This window comes from Lathamus discolor, chromosome 2, assembly GCF_037157495.1.
Source record: "Lathamus discolor isolate bLatDis1 chromosome 2, bLatDis1.hap1, whole genome shotgun sequence".
In the NCBI taxonomy this organism is placed as follows: Eukaryota; Metazoa; Chordata; class Aves; order Psittaciformes; family Psittacidae; genus Lathamus; species Lathamus discolor.
Window position 1 is genome coordinate 57,144,309 of NC_088885.1, and position 23,046 is coordinate 57,167,354.

General features: G+C 37.0%; 1 protein-coding gene across 7 annotated transcripts in view; it reads left to right on the forward strand.

The window, feature by feature from the left end:
• The window catches only part of NKTR (natural killer cell triggering receptor), a 52,313-nt gene that overhangs the window by 11,222 nt on the left and 18,045 nt on the right, over nt 1-23,046 (forward strand). For all 7 annotated transcript variants that reach the window (XM_065666920.1, XM_065666921.1, XM_065666923.1 and 4 more), the window contains exons 4-12: nt 1,712-1,819; nt 3,319-3,363; nt 5,147-5,234; nt 14,413-14,442; nt 15,293-15,438; nt 16,696-16,918; nt 17,515-17,670; nt 18,577-18,664; nt 22,301-22,446. In XM_065666920.1, coding sequence (XP_065522992.1) covers nt 1,712-1,819; nt 3,319-3,363; nt 5,147-5,234; nt 14,413-14,442; nt 15,293-15,438; nt 16,696-16,918; nt 17,515-17,670; nt 18,577-18,664; nt 22,301-22,446 — 1,030 coding nt within the window. The remainder of the gene's footprint in view (nt 1-1,711; nt 1,820-3,318; nt 3,364-5,146; nt 5,235-14,412; nt 14,443-15,292; nt 15,439-16,695; nt 16,919-17,514; nt 17,671-18,576; nt 18,665-22,300; nt 22,447-23,046) is intronic.

Here is a 23,046-nt window from a genome sequence, read left to right on the forward strand (position 1 = left end):
GGCTCCCGTGAAAATATGCTGTTCGCCTTGACAGCAAGAGGCTCCTTGCATTTAAATTGAAACATCTGGGCTTGCAAACTGGCATTTTCAGGTCCTTCCGTCAGTCTACCTATTGAATAAGCACAAGCCCATCTGCTGTTTGGCACTTTGTCAGGAGTTTGCCTTCTCATAATACCACATGGAGGCCACTCTTGGGAGCCATGGGTACAGAGAGTCAGGGTAATGGAAAATAAGTTATATTCCCCAAGAAGAGGCTTCTACAAATACAATGCCATGAGTGGGTTTTGTGTCGGTCTCTTTGCTCTCATTGTGGCAGCAGTTGGCTATTTAGAATGGCAAATTTGGTGTGATTTGGCCATGAGTTAATTTTGCGTGGAGGAGCAAGAGATTGCAGAAGGAGAGTGTTGGTTCTAGGTAACAAGTACAGGAACATTTCTGAGTGAACTACATGGCATAGAACATACAGGTTAAATGTTCTCTGATAGAGTGTCAAATGTCTGTTTCATAATTAGTGGTGGGATGAAACAGAACTTTAGGTTACTTGTCCTCTCTCATTACAGACTATCTCCTGCACTATGGTTTGCATGGGATTTTAGCTGTTGTACAGGGTATAATATACCTAGTGCCCTTAATCACAGTGTTCTGCCAGCTCCTCACTTTCTGGAATCTGAAGTGTCTCTTGTTTGTTCCTTGACTGGACCAGTATAAATCCCTCATGAACCTACTAGCAGGACCTCTGCCCTGCCAGTCACAGTACCCTCGTCCACATGCCCAGTGAAGTTTTTCTCATGAATTTTGGAAGAACTGTTAATGAAACTTTCTCAAAAATCACCAGTAGGCTTGAGCTACAGCTGCAGCAGGAGTCCACTGGGTGTCATTCCTTAAAAAAATCTAAGGCTCAGAAAGAATTAACAGGTACTATGGCCTGGTGTGACTTCTGCTGCTGGATAAGAGTGACCCCAGTAACAGTACAGGGTTTGAGGAATTCTTTTTTTCTTTGTTTTCGGTCGTTGTCCTCCGCCTGCCCCATTACAATTCACATTCAGTTCATTCTGGAACTGTTCTTGTATAAACAATTCTGTTCCCCTGTTCTGTCACTCTTTCCAGAAACGAAAGTCTCAATTTTTATACTGAGATGGTGAGGGTCAGTGCTGGATAAATTGGCATTAGTGGGTGGCCTGACACTGTTCATGAATTGGTAAAGATGAGGTGCATGCTTGGAGTAGCTCAGTCCCATTTTTGCATGACTGGACTATATTGAAGCTTGATTTGAAGCCTGTTTTGAGCTCAGATTTCTGTCCAAGGATTCAGGTGCCTAAATCCAGATATATAGTGGTTTGAAAAGGAGTCGGGTATAAGCTTCCACTAACATACCAGCATAGCTATAACCACAGAAAGTAATTAACCCATCATTATAATAAACTTTTATTTTCTATAAATTGTCACGAGTGGATTGCTAATAAATACACTCTTCCTTGGGAGAGGATGGAAGTGTTTTTTGGAAGAAATAACCTAATTTTCACGTGAGTCTCCTTGTAAAGAGATCCTGTCTGCTGTTAATGGATGTTGAAAAGGAAACAGGTAGGACTGTGGTGTCTTATATAGTTCTGCGATTCTGATGGCTCTTACATACATCAGCAGTAGGGAGGGAAAACCCTTACAATTTATTTTGTGACAATCTGTAGATTCTTTTTATTTAACCCTCTTGCAGGTGAAAAAGGAATTGGCAAAACAACTGGAAAGAAGCTGTGTTACAAAGGCACTACCTTCCATCGTGTGGTTAAAAACTTCATGATCCAGGGTGGGGACTTCAGCGAAGGTAAAATGCATGTTTAAAACTGAAATGCTGTAAATGGAACTTCGTTATGACTTATGTGATTATAATGTAACTTTAGAAAGTGTGGAATTATTACAATGCCATAAAAATATTTCATTTGTTGTGAACTATAGCGCTTCTTTGTTAATTTTTGAAATTATAAAATGCTTCATCTGAAGTAATAATTTGTTTAGAAAAATGTGTTAAGTTAAAGAAGAAAAAACCTTTTAGTTTAGGGGCTGTTAACACCTATATTATTAAAACAATTCAAGTCCAAACTGTAGTTTTAACTGCTTTTCACTTTTGTGCCTGCAGTAGAGGTGACACTGCTCACGCGCTATTAGTACTGGGACATAACTGTTTGAATAAGTTTAGAAATAATAATAAAATAGTAGATAAGTTAGAAGTGCTTAATGGAAAAATATCTAAAAGGATATTATCTAGGAGTTTCTTTGCTTCCTTCCCTGCAGTATGTACAACAGTGTACAACAGAATGTTTTAGCCTGTTGTCCTTCCCTGAAATACCTGTCCTTACCAAAATGTCTTTCTCCTTCACTGTGTCCTCAAATTTTTTGCCTGATAAAATGAGTGTGGTGAAGGAGTATCTTGCTTTGAGAGTCAAGCAGAAGAGCATTTAAAACTGCTAGCTATAGAATCATAGAATCATAGAATAGTTAGGGTTGGAAAGGACCTCAAGATCATCTAGTTCCAACCCCCCTGCCATGGGCAGGGACACCTCACACTAAACCATCCCACACAAGGCTTCATCCAACCTGGCCTTGAACACCGCCAGGGATGGAGCACTCACAGCCTCCCTGGGCAACCCATTCCAGTGCCTCACCACCCTAACAGGAAAGAACTTCCTCCTTATCTCCAATCTAAACTTCCCCTGTTTAAGTTTTAACCTGTTACCCCTTGTCCTGTCACTGCAGTCCCTGACGAAGAGTCCCTCCCCAGCATCCCTATAGGCCCCCTTCAGATACTGGAAGGCTGCTATGAGGTCTCCATGCAGCCTTCTCTTCTCCAGGCTGAACAGCCCCAACTTCCTCAGCCTGTCTTCATACGGGAGGTGCTCCAGTCCCCTGATCATCCTCATGGCCCTCCTCTGGACTTAGCCCTTCCATTCTTAGCCCTTCCATTCTAGTGGCCTTTCACTGACTTTGGCAAGTCAGGCAAGATTGTTGCTCATACCTACTGTTGTCTGTTTCATTTTTGTTTTTTATTTCCTCCTTGCTGTTGTTTTGCTGGCTGCTGTTGCTTTAGCAAATACCTGTGAGGACTGGAGAACTGGCCTTTGGAGCCCAGTGTTCAGAGACACTAAGGCTATCTTCATTCTCAGTATTTTGAGTGTCAACAGGACAATGCATGGCTGTGACTGAATTAAGGAGTAATTCTAGTAACTGGCCAGAGTGTACTGGTTTGCAGTAAACTGGTAGAATGTTACATATGGCTTTTTTTCATAAGTGAAACAAAAGGTTTAATTCATGCTTTTTAATGCACAGGTAATGGAAAAGGAGGTGAATCTATTTATGGTGGCTATTTCAAAGGTAAGAGTAAATACATCTTTGTAGATTCTTTATTTAGTTCTGAGCTAAACAAATCTTGATTCTGAAGCTATTTAATGCAGACAGGTATATTTATAGATCACTTTTTGCATGAAACTAATGTTGCATGAAAATCCTTTTTATATGCATGACTTTCAGATAATTTTTTTGGTAATACTTAACTTTAACTGACAGTTAATTAAGGCTAACATTATTCATTAAACATGACTTTCAGCATGGAGGTTAGGCAACTTTATTCATGAATAAACTCCTATCTTCCTGCCTAAAACTGTCAACATATTCTTTTGTTTATAGAGATTGTGGTCTTTTGCAAAATGAAAAGGTAAGAGACAAAAGCTCAGTAACACAAATTCAAACTCTGTTCCCTTGTACCCTCCCTAGTAAATATATAGACAACTGATACGTCCGTTTGTAGATGGATATCTGTTGCTTGGAGAAATGAAGAGTTCTGTGTCTGACCTTTCTGAGGGTTAGTGGCTTATTCTGAGAAAGAATACTGGCATAATTTCCATCTCTAAACAATTATTTCTTGTTTTGTTAGTGTCTCTTTCCTCCCCTTCCCTATTCAAGGTTTGTATGCTTAGTGATTGTTTCTAAAAAGTGTTTTTACTTTGTTTATATGCTACGTAAGTTACTTTACTTGCAAAGAATTTGTAAATAAATGTACATTTACCTCTTTTCAAAATCTGTTGTTGGAAGAAAAATGGTGAGTTTATAGCATACTCAAAGACAATAAAGTTCTTTACTGGAAAAAAAAACCCGAAACAGCACAAACCAGTGGGTAGTTAATGTGGTATTTAAGCATTAAAAAAAGCACTACATGTATTTGGGTAACAGCCCCCGATTCTGTATGTCTTGCAAGTAGCTCTGTGTGGTAAAGTGCATGCCATTAAGTTTGTCTTACAGAGACATAATTTGGTGTGGGAGTATTACAGCCTTTAGTCAAAAGAAAGTCTTGAACAGATCCATTTGCTAAGAAGTTACTAGGGTTAGTTTCTAAAGGGGGTGAGTGCTGAACATGCATGACCATGATATGTAATCTTGCAAGTAACAGCTTTGTACACTCAAATTACTATTTTTAGCTTTGAAAATGAGCTTCAGAAAGTCTGGTTTTATATTATGCTGTGCAACCAGAAGTCCTCTTTAATTCACTGGAATGCAAAATACATGTTTAGTTTAGTCTGAATTGATTTTATACTTAGGTTGCAGGAACAGTGTGTTCTTTAGTTTCTCATTCAGGTATTTATTTTTTTTCTCCCTTGGACATTTTGAGACTTCCAGTTTGGAGTGGATAGGTGTCTATCTCATAACGATCCACACCGGGGAAATGGCTTGTTCTCCTGATCTTTCTACCTGAGGTGCATGCTGTGTAAATAACAGTATCATGTATGTTCAGTCTTGTTTTAGGATTTCATTCAATTTGCCATCAATGTTCTTATTCAGAAAATGCTGGGTTTAAATCCAAGTCTATGAGAATCTACTGTTTATTGAAGACACTACTGATGACTTTAGATGTTTTTTCATCAGGAATGTTTGCACTATATCTAAAGTTTTTTCTGTAAGAAAGAAGATTTTCTGTCTTGTAACTGCTTCTACTGTAACTTTGAGGTGCTTATTTAAACTTTATTTTTGTTTTTCTCTAACTTGGTCATGTTTCTTCAGCAGCAGCAGAATTTCTCCTTGTAGCATCCATAAGTTACTAAGAAACTTAGCCTTATGTTCCTTGTCAGGGAAAATCTGACAAACATATTTTTTCTTCAAACAGATGAAAACTTTATTCTCAAACATGACAGAGCGTTCCTTTTGTCAATGGCAAACCGAGGGAAACATACCAATGGTTCCCAATTTTTCATGTGAGTAGATGTAACGTGTCAGTTGAGCTTTTCTTAAACAGAGAAGCGCTATTCATGAGAAAGATGGTATTGCTAAATTATCTATAACAATGTCATTTGCCTTATTTTAACTAGGGTTGAGTGGCTACCTGCAGTGTAAGCTATAATAGGAAACATTAGTTACAACAACTTTCTTGTGGTATTTATTTGAATTAGAAGCTGGTACTACATGGGTGTTCCTTGTTCATTGCTTTTTACCCTAAAAATTCAGCTTGGGTAGTAAGCTGTTATGTCCAGTAAATAGATTCTTTGGCTTTGTATGTGCACCAGCCAAATCTTAACAGATTATCTGCAAATTACAATGTTGAGTATTGTACGCAAGAGGGAGTGAGATCTAAAGGTGGTTTGTATGGATTTGCACATACTCATTAAAATATGATAGTTTATGATTTAGTTTGGGGGTTTTGTTGTCTCTTCTTTTTGGGGAGGAGGATGGGTAGGGTTTTATTTATTGTTTTGTGGGTGATTTTGTTTGTTTGTGGGGTTGGGATTTCTGTTTGTTCCGGGTTTTTTTAAATTTTGGAGTATTTGTTCCAGACATGATTTTCTTCTATGCTGCTACACAGTTCTGTTTACTATGCCAACTATGTTGGTACCAGCGCTGTATAAAATTATGTGCTCATAATCAGATTTTTCCTTCATTACCTTAAAAAAATTAAATAAATCCATTCCAGTGTGTAGCCATATTCTGTTAAATTGTAGAAAATACACAAGACTCTACTATCAGTAAGTACTCAGGTCTGACATGTCAGGGTCTTCTGATTACGATAGTTAGTTGTATTCTAGATTCAGTATTAGTAGTTTTAAAGTTGCTGTATTTTTACATAATCATTCCTCCTGTTAAATCCCTTGTAAAAATTGCCTTCTGTTAATGTTTAACAGCTGAAAGAGCTGAATTATAGCTTTGGGCTTGTGCTGAGAACAACTTTGAGAAATGACACTGGTGTTTTCAGAAGTAAATTTTAGTTACTTAACTAGAAAAACCTATTTTTTCTTTGCCATCTTTCTTGGGGGATAAGAATGAATGGCGCTTCCCTGTCTTCAGTAAAGGAGTTAATTGTCCCCAAGAATCTTTTTTTTTTCTTTGCTTGAATAAGATCTTCAGTATGATATGGTGAAGTTCAGATAAGAGACATGTTTAGGTTTCTTCCTAAAGAATGCCCTAAAAATGGAAAATAAATAGGAACCTAAGAGGAAGTCTTTCACAGTTACCACTGTTCTGACGTTCTGTAGAGATAAAATTGTGTCAAAAGCTTGTTTTCCGTCATCTTCAAAGCAAATTTTAGATGTTGGGTTACCTTATAGTAAATCTGAGTGGATATGTACACACATTAATCTGGAAATGTGGCTTAATAAGCTCTCTGAAAAACACTGGTTCACTGTTTACTGCTTGGTGACTTATCTCTTGGTTCTCTTGCCATAATTTTCCATTTTTAAGCTTATCTGAACAATATACATGGAAACTTTATGATGTCACATCAGTCAAGAAGCTTTCATTTGAGGGCTCTAAAGTTTCTTTTCTCTCCTGCACTCAATTCAGAAGTCATCTTATTTCACTTATGCTCAGTAGGCTCAGCTACTTATTTGATTAGATTTAATAGACATAAACACCTTGTCTCTCCCCACACAACAAAACAATCTAAGGTTGTGTAGGATGCTAAATTGTAATTTACAGGGAACAATAAAATGAACTATTTAAGAGCACTTTCATCAAACACAGAATTATTTTGAATGATGGTGATTTAATGTATTTTAATCAGATTTAATGCATATTTCTTCAGTTTTCCCCCCTTTGCTCCCCTTCTCCCCCCCAATTCTCTATAAAGAAAAAGTGTTAGTTTGATGGAAATTCAGGCAGAGTAAGTTACCTGACCATAATTGTTTCTGTGTAAGTTAGATTCACTTCAGCTCCCTGTAGGAAATCTTAAGGCATTTTAGCATCCTGGCATGTCCTACCTGGCCATCAGCTGCTGGGACAGAAAGCCATGCATGTTCTGTGAAGATCTCTTGTCTTACTGGCCTGCCCCATGCAGATTTCTTGGATATCGTTACTGTGGATAGTCACTATGAGCGTGGTGAGGCACTGTCACAGGTTGCCCAAAGAAGTTGTGGATGCCCCATCCCTAGCAGCATCAAGGCCAGGCTAGACAAGGCTTTGAGCAGCCTTGTCTAGTGGAAAGTGTCCTTGCCCATGGCAGGGGTTTGGAACTGGAAGAGCTTTATGTTCCCTTCCAACACAAACCGTTCTATGATTCTATGATCCTGTAATGTCATAAGTGGCACCATCTTGCTCTAGAGTCAGGCAAGTGAATCAAGCCCAGGAGTGAACTCCCAAATAACCAGTGAGGTTTACATGGGCTACTGTCCAGTCTTTAAAGCATCCTCTAATGGTCTAGACTTCTGCAATCCTCTTGTCTGGGGCTTTTTTCATTTTACTGCATGCAGACATCTAATGCTGTTTGAGACACCTTTGGGAACTCCAAGACAGGGAGTGTGAATATGATGTAGTACCTCCAAGACCCCCTGCACTCCTGGAGCAGTAGCTGAAGCCAGGCACAGTAAGTAAGGCAGCTCACGTTTTCTGTATGTTAGCAATTGAGTGTTCTCCCCAGATCTCGCCACCAGCTGAGGTGCAGGGTGCTTATGGATGCCTTTACTGTATTCAGGTTTATGCATTTAAGCTGAACCCCATCATTAGCCTCCAGTACTGCAGCTGATCCCAGGAATGAATCCATGCAATTACAGAATATGGGCAGAAAGCTCTGAGGCCACTTAAAACAGCATGTATGTGTGTGTACAGTCAGTTGCAAAATCAGGTCCACATTTGATAACTCGGTTTACAACTAGTCAAGGCTGGATAGTTCAACAATCTGTCTTTTTGTACAGATTTTTTTAATAGTGCAGCCCTTGGTTTCGGCTTTGTAATGTGGAAAGCCTGAATTTTAAGATTCAAAGTAGGAAACAAGTACTGAAGATTTTATTTAGGCAGTTTCTGTCTAAACTCTAAAATGCAATATAATAAAGCAGTTAGTCTTGCTTGGTGACATTTTTGAGTTACTTTAGGGAATATATTGTGCACCTAGACAGCTTTTTTTAATTAAATGTTTGCTTCCTTTAGTGATATACTTCAAGCTGAAATTAGAATGTAGAACATGCTTCTTGTACTCAAAAGAATGCTCAGTTATTCAAGTAGTTTATCATTAGGAAAGATGTTCTTTAAATGTACAACCTGAAAATTGTGTGAAAGGCAGTATTCAGTGGCAGACTTTAGATTTTTTTTTTTTAATTTTTTATTTTTTATGTAGTTTGAACATGTTTCATTTTACTGGTTAGATATTTCTTTAGCCCTCTGCTTTTTTTTCATGGATAACTTCAGGAATGAGAACTCTCCCTCTCATATACATCTAATGTGGCAGATAAGGAGTGCAAACAAGTTATTTTTATGTATTTGTCCAAGTAGGGCTAAAATAATAGCAAGAATTACGACCGGAACAGGTTTGCTTAATCATCAGAAATGCTTTCCCTGCTTACCACAGGAAAATGTCATTTGGAATAACTAGTCTCTAGAGAAAGGAATTGGAGAGCAAGTATTTCTTTAGCAGGCTGCACTAACAAGTTGGTCACAAGACAACTGTGCAGTGCCTAAAAATTGTTAAAAAGTTGAGCTACAGTGGTCAATTTATTTAAAATAGAAGCTCCAGACTAATCTTAAGTAAACAAGCATCTGCCTAGTCCTAAAGTATCATCAACTTTCTTTGGTTCATCAAGAATTTCTCTGGCATGAGTGAGCTTGAAGCATTTATAAGCAGCAATAGAGAACCAGGCATGGGAATAGACAGTGTAAGTATTGTCAGGGAGCTCCAGTGAGGCCAGTGTGAGAAGAATGAACATAAGATAAAAGCCTGGTAGAAACAGGCAAAGTGCAAAAGCAGAATAAAGAGTCAGAAATGTGTGTGTATATATATATATATATAATGTCCCAAGCGCTGGGTGTAATGTTTGTTCACTATTTTTTCCCACTTACAATTTTTGTCCTCACCTGAGTAGGAGTAATAATTGGCTTGAAAGGGGAATGTTGAGTTAAGGAAGGATTATGGTTGTCATGCACATGTACTTTAAATAGGTCAAATCTATTCATACATGTGATTAAGAAACATTTCCTAGTCTGAAGAAATGCATTTTGTTGAAATCCAGTGTGATACAGAGAGTATCCCTTTGTGCTATTTAGACTTGTGAAATATTGGAACTTCAGTTTTTCTTCACCCAGAGGGATCTGTTGGAGCATTTAATTGCATCTTGTGTTGAAGGTAGTTGTAAGGTACCAGGTTATTTGGCTATTTGTATCTTCAGATAGTGCCACTATTTAATTTGAGTCTTTTCTGTGAATAACTCTTTTTAGAACCACCAGTTATTTAGCAAGTATTTTAAGCACCACCAGAGTGTGCTCATCTTCATTTAATTGTCCTGTTTCCATGTTGATACTCGGATACAGAATTTCTGGGACGGGTTCGAGGTTGACAGGCACCACTCTAGAATCATCTTCCTTTTTTCATGTACTGCAATAGCTGTTTTAAACTGCTGCTGAAAATACTAGTAGTAGTAGCTACTGGGGGAGTGCATCTAGAGGATTGCCCAAATACAGCCAATGTCTTTAGGTCCCTGACTTAAAGTCAGGGAGGAATAGTTGGGCTGTCCTTGGATGCTGCAGCTTGATGATGTTAATGGTATCTTATCTATTTAGAGCAACTCCATCGTGCATGTGGCCTACAACCAGCCTGCTTGTAGGGAAAGTTGCACACAGAATAAGTGTGAAAATGGGTATATAAAGTGCTATAAAATTAATGAGATTCCTAATCCTAGAAATGCTTGCATGGGCTTAACTTTGCTTCTGTGGTCATACACAATCTGTCAAGCTACACTTACCAGATAAAAAGAAATGTCTGTGCAGAATGAAGCATAAAGAAAACAACAGAAGGGAAAAAAAATAAGTGACCTACCTCTTTGTCGTCCCTGGGAAGTTCTGTGTAATAATTAATTTATTGCTTTGTTGTTTAGCCACATAGTTCTTACTACAACTTAAAAGAGCAGTCCTAGGTTGTGTTCGCTATCAGCTCAAATGCTTGGAGTTCTTGCCTCTGTGTTCAAAAGCTATTTAAAACTTGAGGCTGTTTTGCTGTTTCTGGTAGGTTTATTCTATTTCCATATTGAGGGTAATGTTGGTTTAATGTGGATCAAGCTCTGCTTTCTTGCTCAAAACTAAACTTTTTTGTGTTAAAAATGTTTTTAATGTGTGGTGCCATGCCTAGTTACTGAATTCCAACAAATTAACCACTTTGATCTGCTAAATGAAGGATAAAATAAATTTGGAGGATTCTTCTGTTTTGATTTTACAAATGATTTCTCAATGTTACCAGCTGATTGAAAGTGGTTCATTGCTCAGTCTTTGGTGTCTCAAAACAGCTATTTTTTTTTATCAACACTGGGTTTTTTTTACTGTGAATAAAATAGCTTTTGAGCCAATTCTTGAGCATTTGACAAAGATATAAAAATCTAAACATTTTGAATAGAAAGGGCTGACATTGCGGTATCTTTGAGCAAAAAGTAGTACATGTGCACTGATAACACAAGCAAGTTCCATCGGCTTGATCAGAAGTTTACGTGAAAGCACAGCCCACGTGAAAGTATTCACAGGATGCTTTTATGTGTAATAAGAAAAAACCCCACCATAATCTCCATGCTTGAATATGCAGAGATATAATTAAGAACTAATAGTTTACGGGGGGAGCAATAAGAATGAGCTCAACTGATAAGGCATTTTTAAAACATTACTGCTGTTCAGAATTATACCAGAGCAAATGTATGGTAGTAGCTGGTGCATATTCTATGATACCATGGTATTTTTGTCTGCTGATGTCTGCCATGTGTTTGTCCTTCTGTAATTCTGAACACAAGCAATGAACCTATTTTAGAGAAACCACTTATTTTTCTTATCTCTAGAAATGCTTCATGATGCAAGGAAGTTGTCAGCTAATTATGAAATGTATGAAGTTGTAAACTCGCTGACTTTACACATTTCACTTGTAAACCAAAATGTTTATGCTATGGTGTGCCATCCTTTGAAGCATATATTTAGGACTGCATTCAGGAGAGCATTTGAACACCTATGTAACTGCAAGCACATGAATAAACCGATTGAAAACAGTTATTCATATGCTTAAGGTTGTGCATGTGTTCTAACCGTTTTGTTGGATTGAGACTTAGAGGGGAGTGGGAGGATTCTCTTTTCTAACTGTTTATCTTTGTAATAGTGTATGCAAGCAGGTTATGTCTACAGGTTTCTTTTTGGTTTTAAGGAGAACTTACTGTAGTTTTCAAAGTACTTTGTATTCTAAAGAAAATTTAGAGCCCTCTTTTAGGCATCCTTGTTCTTCATACAACCTGATTAATATTAATTGTAAACTTGTATTTAATAAAACATAGACTCAGTTTTGTCTGAAAATGTATTACAATTTATTTCTGCCATTTTTGTGTAAAATTTACAGAAACAGTGTTACATCGTGCGCTCCAAAGGTAATGTCTCATTCCTCTAAGGCTGTGTCCTTTCCTTTTCTTCTTTCTGTTTTTATCTTTCTTGTTTTCTTCTGATCATATTGTTATGTGCATTGAATCCTTTGTTAGGAATGAGTTCTTGGGGGGTGGGTGATAACTTGCTGTTATCAAAGAGATGCTTTTCTCTTCATCAGTATCCTAAGCTAATTTTCTTTAAACTTAAGTGAAAAAAGGTATTTGTTCTGTAAATAACATGGACAACAGTATAAGGCAGATTTTGAGTGTTTTAACTTATAGAAGTTCTGTATAGAAATGTTTTATTGAAATATTATTTTGAGGGAGGAACTCATCGTGACTCTAGGTTTCTGTAGTGCAAAGGCAGTAAGTAGGTTTTCTCCTGATTGTTTTGAAGCCAAAGTAAGCATTCAAGAGTCGAAAGGCAGAACATACCTAGACAGCTTCAAAGTGGTCATTTAAAGTGCACGTTTGCAAAATAAATGTCATGTTAAAACCTTCACATTTAAATGAGAAAACTTTCAAAAGCAGAGCGAGGTGTTGGGTTTCTTCTTCCCATAGGAAGTCTGTTAAAGTCGCCTAACTCCTTGTCATGCATCTGAAGTTTTCTTTTGGGATAATTCTCTTCCTTGTGTTCTCACTTCATATACTAGTAGATGAGAGAAATTCAATAAATTTATCAAATTTTCAGTGCAATGGAAGAAACCTCTACATGAGTTTTAATGTGCCAACTATCCCTTTCTTTGCTATCAAGGACTAGTCTAAGCAAAGTAAATGATCAGGTAATTTGCTCAAGGTCTTCAAGTGCTGCTTTGGCATGGCAGGAGCACAGTACTACAGCCTCCACATCAAGTGTGTTTGAACCTACTGCTGTTTCTAGCTAATTCTAAGCACTCAGTCTTGTTTATTATTGGTTTCACTGAAGTAACCCACTTCTATTGTTTCACTACTTTAAATCAGCCTTATAATTAAGCCTGCTTAAACCATTTGCTTAGCAGCAGGTTGTTAATGCAGTTAACTCTTGCTTAAAGAACGTAAAAAGCTGTTGACATTTTTTTATTTGTAGCAATACTGACAAGGGAAGACCAAAGAATACCCCCAACTATTGAAAAATTAAATATTGTCTTGATAGCTTTTATTTCCCAATGTAAAACTTAAGTTTTCTATATTATTCAGTATTACAGGAGTGGAAGGTCTGGCATTTGGAGCTTAAAAAGATATATATAAAAATATCAAGAGTGTAAACGCTCCTGATTCACAGTTCCATCTTTTGGCATGTGTTCCGCACTGCAGTGTTTTGTGACTGAATAGTTCAAAACTTGAGTGAAGATACGTGCTTTAAAAGTAGTATTTTATTTTAGCAGTGAAAAACTGACTTCATTGTACCACATCTGTGCTACTGTAAATTTAGAAAAAGTATCTGTGATGGATTATACATTTTGAGAGGAGAGTTCAGTGGAAGAAGGCTGGAAAGGCAAAACAGTGCCTGGGGAAGAGAGAGGAAGGATGTGCTCAAATATTAAAATAGCTTTGGATGCAAATTAGCTTGCTTTTTTTTTTTTTTTTCAATGCTCTGATGTTCTTTACAGATTTTGTCTGCATAGCAGGGTTCCCTGTGCAGCTTTAATGCAGGCTTCCTTGCAAAAATAGTTTCCTTTCCTTTTTGGAAAAGGATCTAGAGAAATACTAGGTCATAGCATTACCACAAAAAGGGTGAATCTTAACGTATATGCACAGCCTTGAATATTCCAATTTGAAGTCAACTCAGAAATCTGGCATAACTCCACAGGCCTGGTTTTAGGATAGTGTACAAAATGGAAGGTGGTTCCTTCAGGCTACAAATGGCTGAAGGTGGGAAGCTGAAAAATAGGGAAGAAATCTGCACTTAACCACAGTAGTAAACTGTAGGGCAGCACATGATGTCTGCTTGCATTATGCTGCTGTTGCTTTTGGGAAGCCTGTGAGCTGATGAAGTGCTGTAGCTGATGGTTAAAGTGTTGCTTTGCATTCTGGGTCACAATGCCAATCAGGGAAGTGGAAAGTAAGAAAGAAGTGGGAGGGGGGAGCAAAGTATCTGTTACATGCGATAACTCTTTTTTTTAAATAAACTGACTTTATAGTGGCCTTGTAATGTAAGAACCTAACAGTCTCAGAAACATTTAAATTTCATTACATACCCAATATCTAATTCCAAATTGCATCTTCTCTGTGACTAAAAATGCTAGTGAGTTATATTTTAATGTGTATTTAAAGACTGTTATTTCAAAATTTTTTATTTCAAAATTGTTTATTGCATGCATTAAAATGATACTTGGTACATCTTTCAAGCGTGCATAGTTAGCTAAGCTTCAAATAAATTTCATGTAAAAGTTTAAGAAAACCTGTATGAGTAATCTATAAAATATTTTTAATTCTGTGTGTGTAACTGGATTTTTTCACTATTTTTTTTGTCTTACCTTCACTTCTTTTCCCCCCCCCCATCCCATTCTCCTCTTTTACTGCATCTGAATCCCTGATTATTTTATTTTTTTATTTTATTTTTTTCCATCTTGCCATCTTGCCGTTTGTCAAACAGAACAACAAAACCTGCTCCTCATCTTGATGGGTAAGAATCCTTCCTCCAGTGATGTCTAAAATTTGAAGGTTGTAAATCTTCACATGTTATATTTAAAGTAGACAACAACAGGGAAACAAATTCTTAATTCTCTGGAAGACTATACAATAGCAGAAGAAGGAAAAAAAAGATTTCAATTCTATAAAAATTTCAAGTTATAACTTAATTTCTAAAGCTGGTCAAAAACTTGGAAGGGCTTAAACCCTCATAATAAATTTTTAAAACTGGTTGCTGCCCTCAATCCATAAATCAGTGAGTTGAAATGTCAAGTTTAATGTATTTGGATAGTACTCTCTTTTGTGGTGTGGTTTTATCCCCAGAATAGGCTAGTTCCATGGAGTATAAGTTACGGGCAAACAGAAGGAGAGAGAAATGTGGGAGATGTTGGACAGAAATGGGGATTCCTTAGTTATAACTGTCCCTGCAATGCCAGTGGGAACTTGTGTGCTGAGTTTGTATAGACCTATAAATGCTTCTTTTCTGGGGAAAACTGCAGTTCTTTGTCAGCTTTGTATATGTATTCATGATCTCTCTATTGTATGAAACTGCGAAAGTAGAAGGATATGTTGGAAATAATGATCTATTTACTGTGCCTATGTAAAAGAGAGTGGAATGACATCAAGTTTTTCTCTCATTGAACCAGAGTGGACCCTTTTTTCCTGTTGCAGTAAAATCTTAGCTTTGTTGTAAATGTGAAACTTAAAACCAAGATGTTTATTACTGTAATGCATTTTAAAGAGCTCAATGTTTCTAGTTCAGAGTGACTTCTTAAATCTGAAATTCATTATAAAATAATAACAGCAATATATAAATGTACTTTCCAAATATTTTATTTCTGCAGTGTACATGTTGTCTTTGGACTGGTTATTTCTGGGTTTGAGGTAATAGAACAAATAGAAAATCTGAAAACCGATACTGCAAGTAGGCCGTATGCAGATGTACGAGTTATTGACTGTGGGGTGCTTGTTACAAAATCAGCAAAAGATGGTAAGCATACATACATCTGAAGTTAATTGAATGTTGATACTGTTTTCATAGAATTACAGATTTGTTTAGGTTGGAAAAGACCTTTAAGATCATTGAGTCCAAACATTAGAGTTCAGAGAACATGAAAATTTTGCCAACATCAAAAAATCATTATGGTGAATCTGTAGAATCTTAAGTCTTACAAGCCTTTAAAACTTAAAAAAAAATGGTGTAAATGAGGAAGGCATAGCAAGGGAGAAGGTTTTTCTGACCTAAACCTTTGTGTGTTGGAAAACGTATCCCTGCTTCCTGTTCTTAATGTTTGAGGTTAATGTGACTTGCACAAAAAATAATTGCAATTTGATTTTCTGAGTTTGAAAGAGATTCAAAATATGATTTTCTTGGAGTTGAATTTTGTGCAGTTTCTGGAGTTTGAATTGCAAGATCATGTAATGTTAACATGTAGTATACATAGTCAACATGATTTCATGAGAATTCTTAGGGAATAAATAATTTTAAATACGTGTTTGGACAGTTGCTATAATGTAGCAGAGTGTTAAAAGGTTGTGTTTTCCCCTTCATTTTTGGCCTTCCTTAAGGATAATGTGGTTATTTATGTCCTTTAAAGAAAGTCAGGAGGATAGAGTAAGAAAGTATCACATGCAGAGTGATTGACAAAGATTTATAATAAGAAATATACAGCTGAGGCCATGACTAATTCTTTCTTAAACTTTGTTCTGTAACCTGTGCATTGCTTTCTAAAAATTATTTTTTTTTTTTACTATAGATGGTCTTTTCCTATCTGTGTATTCTAACCTAAAGGTGCGAATTCAGTATTACAACTTAAAATACCTTTTTCAAAAGAGAAAAGGGGGGAACCCTCCTTCTTAGAACTATTTTCTTTATATTAGCTTGGCACATGATAATGTTGAACTTCATTTATAAACTTACTGTGTATTAATGTAAAAATGTTTTGGCTTTGCAGTGATGTGTCATCTTATATGGTGGAATTCATGCATGGAAGTTCTTACAGCTTACTCCATAGGAACTATCTTTGCTGGAAAATATTTGTGTCTTTTAGTGGTATGGGTTTAGACCAGGCAGATATCAGTTTTTATTGTTGTACTTTAACTCATTGTGAAAAAAGTTCACAGAGCTCTTCTGAAACAGTACGTCTGTGTATTTATACATACATAAAATGATACATTTTGTGCTGTATGTATACACACTACACACACGGATATGTGCACACTGTAAATTTAAAATCTCTGTTTTAAGCTTTGGAGAAGAAGAAGAAAGTATGTTCGGAGTCAGAAGCTTCAGACTCCTCCTCCAGTGCATCAAGCTCTTCAGAAAGTTCATCTGAAAGTGAAGCTGAAAGTGAAAGAAGCAGAAGAAGAAAGCGTAAAAGAAGAGCTAAAACCAAACAATCAAGAAAACGAAGAAAGGAAGAGAGGAAGAAAGAGGATCCAAAGTGCAGGCGAACCTCAAACCAAAGACGGTGGGTGACTAGTCTCTTAGATTTAAGAATTTCAGAGAAATCTGAGAAATTCTACTTTGTTTTCATGAAGTACTGAAGCAATTAGTATGAAAACTGCTTATGTTTTACTCAAGTTTGGGGTTTGATGCTTGATTTTTATTAAACACCAACCCAAAAACCTCTAAAGCTAAGTTTGAGTAGGTTATTCCATGAAAGAGTTTAGGATCTTTGTAGATGGAAGCTAGAGTGATTTTTGAAATGAGTAAATCTCAGCATGTTAGAAGTATTTGGGACTCGGTATACCTGAGTTAAAGTGAAAGATTAGTCAGGTAATAGATTTTTTTGATATATATTTGATTAGATTTTAAAATTTTTCATGACAAATGGCAAATTCAAAGCAAAATTACTTGCTGTAAAGCAACACCTGAACCTTCCTTCCAGTAATAGTGTATCCTTCCTATTTAGCTTAAAATGGGTTATGAATGAAGAATGTTTTGATTGGTAAGCTATCTTAAAGCTTAATGCACGATATGGGCTTTTTTTTGGGATTTGCTTTGAAAAGAGGTGTTTATCAGTTGACAGTTAGTTTTGATTTATCAACTTGTTTTTTCTCATAGAAGCCTTTCTGACAAGAGTGATGTAACAGAAAAAGCAGTTGATGTTAGCACGAAGAGAGACAAACCAGTGGTACGTCCTGAAGAAATTCCCCCAGTGCCTGAAAATAGATTTTTGCTGAGAAGAGATGTGCCCGTTGTCAATATAGAACCTGAACCGTAAGGAACATTGAGCTTTTTTTATGATGTTTTCTTGGTGGAAACTAGGCAAAAAATTTTCCTGTTACCATTCTAGTAACTAGTGCTGATAGCAAACTAAGGCTCTAGTGTCTAAACGAGGTAATTTAATAGTCCTTTTTACAGTTTTCTTTGGTTTGCACCTCTACTAAATTGCAGTTTGGTTCTTTTTCTGTCTAATTTCTTTGTGTTTGGACTCAGATGAGCTAATAAGTCATATTGTGAGATACGTCTTCAAATCAGCAATATGTTACATTGCCAGACATTTCTTAAAATCAGCCTGGTGATTTGTTTGTTTTGGGTTTTTTTTATTCATTTCAGTTAATGGTGTAGTCTCCTGTACATCTTCTCTTGAAACATTATTTATGTTTTCAAAGCTTTAGTAACTGCTTCTCTGAAGGGTATTACACAAACTGTAAAAAGGAGTGCTGAGTTACCTCTTATTGTTTAGGAAAGAAGCAAGGCTTTGGAACCTGTGAACTATCATGAATTGCCACTCTCTGAGTTAAGACATGGTTGTGTAACTGCAGAGATCCTGAAACTCTTCTATCCATATTGTCTTCATGATTTGTGCGCCAAACGCAGTTCCTTTTTAGAAAAGCCACTTACCACTTTAATAATGCTTCGCAAGTTCACTGTTAGCATTTATTTACAGGTGGAGAGGTCAGATAGGCTACAGATTTGATCAAAACCAAGTATATCTTGATTTGCCTTTCATTGCAGAACTGTTCGTGTCTTGCTTTATTTCCTGGAGAATTCACTGAATTCTTAGGTCGACGGTCTTAAGATAAATAAGATTAATATTTTGCATTATTAACTTAAAATTAATTCAAGTTAATTTTTTTGGGTTTTTTTCAATGTAAGCTCATATTTTATTAATTTATGTAGGAAGCTTCTTGATACTACACCAGTTCTGGCTGACCCGAAACCATCAGTCTCTAAATCTGGACGAAAAATTAAAGGAAGAGGCACAATAGTATGTGGCAATTTTTTCTTGATTGGGTTTTTTTGGGGTCTTTTTTTCCCTCCATCCAGAGTGTCTTCTCTGACCTTCAGCTTTGAATTTCCTTTGAGGCTTTGTGTGACACTTTAACTGTTGTTGACATGTTGTAGATTCCAGTTTAGGTTGAAATATTGTCTGATAGTTCATTTTATAACACTTACAAAAAGCCAGTAACAAGAAGGATAGAATAAGAAGATTGTTTGGGAAAACAAATGCTTGCTCCTCAGCTATGAGAAGTCTTCAGGCATAATTTTTTTTATTATTATTTCTGTTGAAGATTGAGAGTAATTCAGCCAGTCATCCCACATGATCCACAAGATCTAAAGTAATGAGAAGTGACGAGAGCTTTTACTCCGCTCACTGGATTTCTTTTGCTGTTTCTGTTCAGCATTAGGACTATAACACGTAACAGTAGACAAAGCAGGTCTATAGTGTCCCAAGTGTATGCAGTCCTTTGCGATGTATATTGCTTGTCCTCCTGAGTTTTGGTATTTTCATCTTCTGATGCCTGTACTTAGCATTGCTGAGAAACAGCAGTTTTGTTGGCAACTTTGGTGGAATCGCTTACATTGTTTGTTCTGCTTTTTGACATTTTGTCAACCTTTCATTTCCTTTTTTTTTTCTTTTTTTTTTGAGCCACTTAATATAGTTTCATGTAGAGAGCTGGAGCACTTTTGCTATGAAAACAGGCTGAGAGAGCTGGGCTTGTTCAGCCTAAAGAGAAAGCTTCAGGGTGACCTTAGAACAGCTTCACAGTACCTAAAATAGGGCCAACAAGAAAGCTGGAAAGGGGCTTTTGACAAGGGCATGTAGTGATAGGACAAGGGGGAATGGCTTTAAACTGACAGGGGAGATTTAGATGAGATCTGAGGAAGTTCTTCCCTGTGAGGGTGGTGAGGCCCTGGCACAGGTTGCCCAGAGAAGCTGTGGCTGCCCCATCCCTGGCAGTGTTCAAGGCCAGGTTGGATGGGGCTTTGAGCAGCCTGGTCTAGTGGAAGGTGTCCCTGCGTGTGGCAGGGGGTTGGAACTGGAAGAGCTTTGAGGTCCCAAACTGTTGTAGGATTCTATTGTAGCTTGTCAAATTTCATCAGCTGTCCTGACTGAGATCATGTCTGTGTCCTTTCATAGATGGCTCTGCATGGGCAAGAAGTTACTTCTTGCAGTGCTGATAGCAAAGCCTTTTTACAGACCTGCAGGTTCTGTCCTTCTTTTTCCCAACCTTCCTCTCTGAAGACTGCCGCTGTTATGCAAATCTCACTTCCACTTCAAATCTTTGGTATCATGAAGACTTTTGCTTTTGCCATAGTTCTACTCTAGTCAAGCAAAACTTTTATTGTCTCTTCTTTAATAAACCTCAATGCAGGACTCAAAGCACTGTGTAGCTGTGCTCATGTTTTCCAGTCAGTAAAAGAGGGAGAAAATAAGAAAAGCTTTTGTAACTGTGCATTTGATTTTGATGTATTTCAAATTGTAGCATACCATGACTGAGCATATTATTCCCATTTTGAATGTTTTCCTGGATCAATTTAGCAAGCAGCATGTGGGTAACCATAAACCAAACCAAGGTTTGGTCATGACAATTTTTTTTGTAGGTGGGAGTCCTCAAAAAAAAAAAAGCCACAAAAAAACACACAGAGGGGAAAAAAAAACACCACCCCAGCAACACCAAAGAACAGTGTCTGTATAGTTGAAGACACTTTTCATTACAATAATCTTAACTGAGACTTCTCTGAGCATTATTTTCTTATGTGGTAGCCACTGAATTTGAGAAGTACTTTTCTCTTGATCCCTATGGTGCAATTATTTTAAGCCACAAAATTAATGGCTTGGCTGTAGCATGGACCAAGGTGTTGTAGTGTTTGAGCCTCACCTGAGAACCAACCCTCATTTGCCAGCCATGACATTAAATCTTTCATTTGTATCTGGTATTTGTGATATCCATGAAAGGAAGCTTTTTAAATTGAGTGTTTTAAAATATTTATGTCAATAAAGACTTCTGGAAAACTAGTTTAAAGTTGAGTGGAATTGGCTTTTGCCAGGGATTTGGGTGTCTCTGTCTTGTTTTTCATATTTTTGGTACCTTCTTGGCAAAATCAAGAATGAAAACCAGTCATAACAGAAATAATTCAGGGCTAGCATTTAGTTGGGGAAACACCTTTTTCTCCTATCTCTAATAGACTGATCAGCAAAAGTTTGTATCCAGGGTGAACTTGTCTGATGGTTTTCAAAATACTCTTTTAGTCCTGAATTTTCTGGGGTTCTGTGGGACTCCTGAATGTAATATGAGAGAATTAGGAAGGTCCATGACACTTTTGCAACCTATTGCATGCCATTTATTTGTAAGAGGGTTTTTTTTAAGTAGTCATTGCTTCAGTTCAAAGGGTAGAGAAGCTCCAAGTCTTCATGGCAGGTTATCTTTTATATAAACAGGATATCTTAAGAACTTCTGCCCGTAATCAACTGGATAAACCAATACACACATCTTTCTTTATTTATTCTGGGGGGCAATATTTTTTCCCTACATATTGCTTTCTTTTATAAGTGGCTTAAAATAATTGACTGAATTCCAGATGTTTTTCTTTATTGAGTCAAGGAGCATCTAATTTCCTCACAGAATTTACGTGTGTATCCAACTGGGGAATGGAAAATGAGTTAGCAACATTTGAGTTCTTTCTCTGCTGTGCAAGTAGCTCTTACTGCCTACTTAAATGCTGTGCTTAAGTGTAATGCTTTAAGCATGATACTTCGTTACGCTTCTGTGGAAGATGTCCTTTGTTGGGTTTTTTTTATTGTGTGTTTTTTTTTTTTTAAGGTGTCTTACACTGGATTCCTATTTCTGAAGGAGTGAACAGCATTAACTTTTGAAATAGGGCTTGTCTTTTCTCATACAAGCAGTTAAGAGTCTGCTAACTGAAGTGAAACATCTGTGCTTTAGTATCATGAAAAAAAAAAAAAGCTGGTTATCTGCAGTAATTGTGTTATTCCAAAAGGTGTTACGTAAAGAGAATCCATGACCTCTTCTTGATTCTTCCTTTTATGTCTGGTAAAAATGGGTTAGCTCCTGGGCCCTATTTGTGAAATGCTCTTGGAGAATGAAAAGATACAGCTAGCTGTGTGGGATATATGCATACCGAACGTGGGTATTTTTGGCAAGAAACCTGGAATTTGTGTTTACCTCATAGACCTTGTGTGGATAATGTTGTCTAGCTTGTGTAATGAAGATGTGTGCATGCACTTTTAATTTTTACAAGGGCATCTAGGCATAGGACAAGGAGGAATGGCTTTAAACTGACAGAGGGGAGATTAAGATGAGATCTGAGGAAGAAGTTCTTTCCTGTGAGGGTGGTGAGGCCCTGGCACAGGTTGCCCAGAGAAGCTGTGGCTGCCCCCTGCCTGGCAGTGTTCATGGCTAGGCTGAACAGGGCTTAGAGCAACCTGGTCTAGTGGAAGGTGTCCCTGCCCATGGCAGGGGTTTGGAACTGGATGAGCTTTAAGGTCCCTTCCAACCTAAACCATTGTAGGATTTTATGATATGGTTCTATTTGCTATATTGTTCAGTCTTTTGTAAAGAAAAATATATTATGTAACTATCTTTCCTTGCTTTCATAGCGATATCACACCCCACCTCAATCACGATCATGTTCTGAATCTGATGATGATGAGAGCAGTGAGACCCCTCCTCACTGGAAGGAGGAAATGCAGAGATTACGAACATACAGACCACCTAGTGGAGAAAAGTGGAGTAAAGGCGATAAGTAAGATCCTGAATACAAATTCTAAATGTCTTGTTTTTTTTTACACAAGCTTCAATAAAATTTTGTGCCTGTACTATGTTTATTCATGTTTAAAAAAAAAAGAAAATGTGAATGACTTTGTGGTTAACATGTTCCATTTAAGTTCCAAAAAATAAAAGTGGAAAACTTTCTTAAAACCCCTCCACTTTGCTAATGTGACACCAGATGAACACAACCTGAAAAGTGTCAGAAGAGTTGTTTGTGATGGTGTCATCTTGGATACTTATTTAAGAAGTAAGTAATTGACCTGTCCAGTTTCCTGTTGCTTTCCCTAGAGCTAGTCATGTCAGATTTCCTTTAGTCTCAAACTTGGTTATTTGGTTTCTTTGAATACCAAGTAAGACAGTCAAATCCCTCAGTCTTACGTTGTTTTAATTACGTTTTTTCTGCAATTACAAACTCTGAGATGGAAGCCAGCTCTTCAGAATTTCTGATTACTTGATAGTAAATAGGAACTTATAACAAATTATGTGTAATGTTCTTCAGTTTTTCTTTTTATCTATCATAAATTATTGCTGAATAATTTTATATACTGTGTGTTCAGTTTATTGCTATATTGCA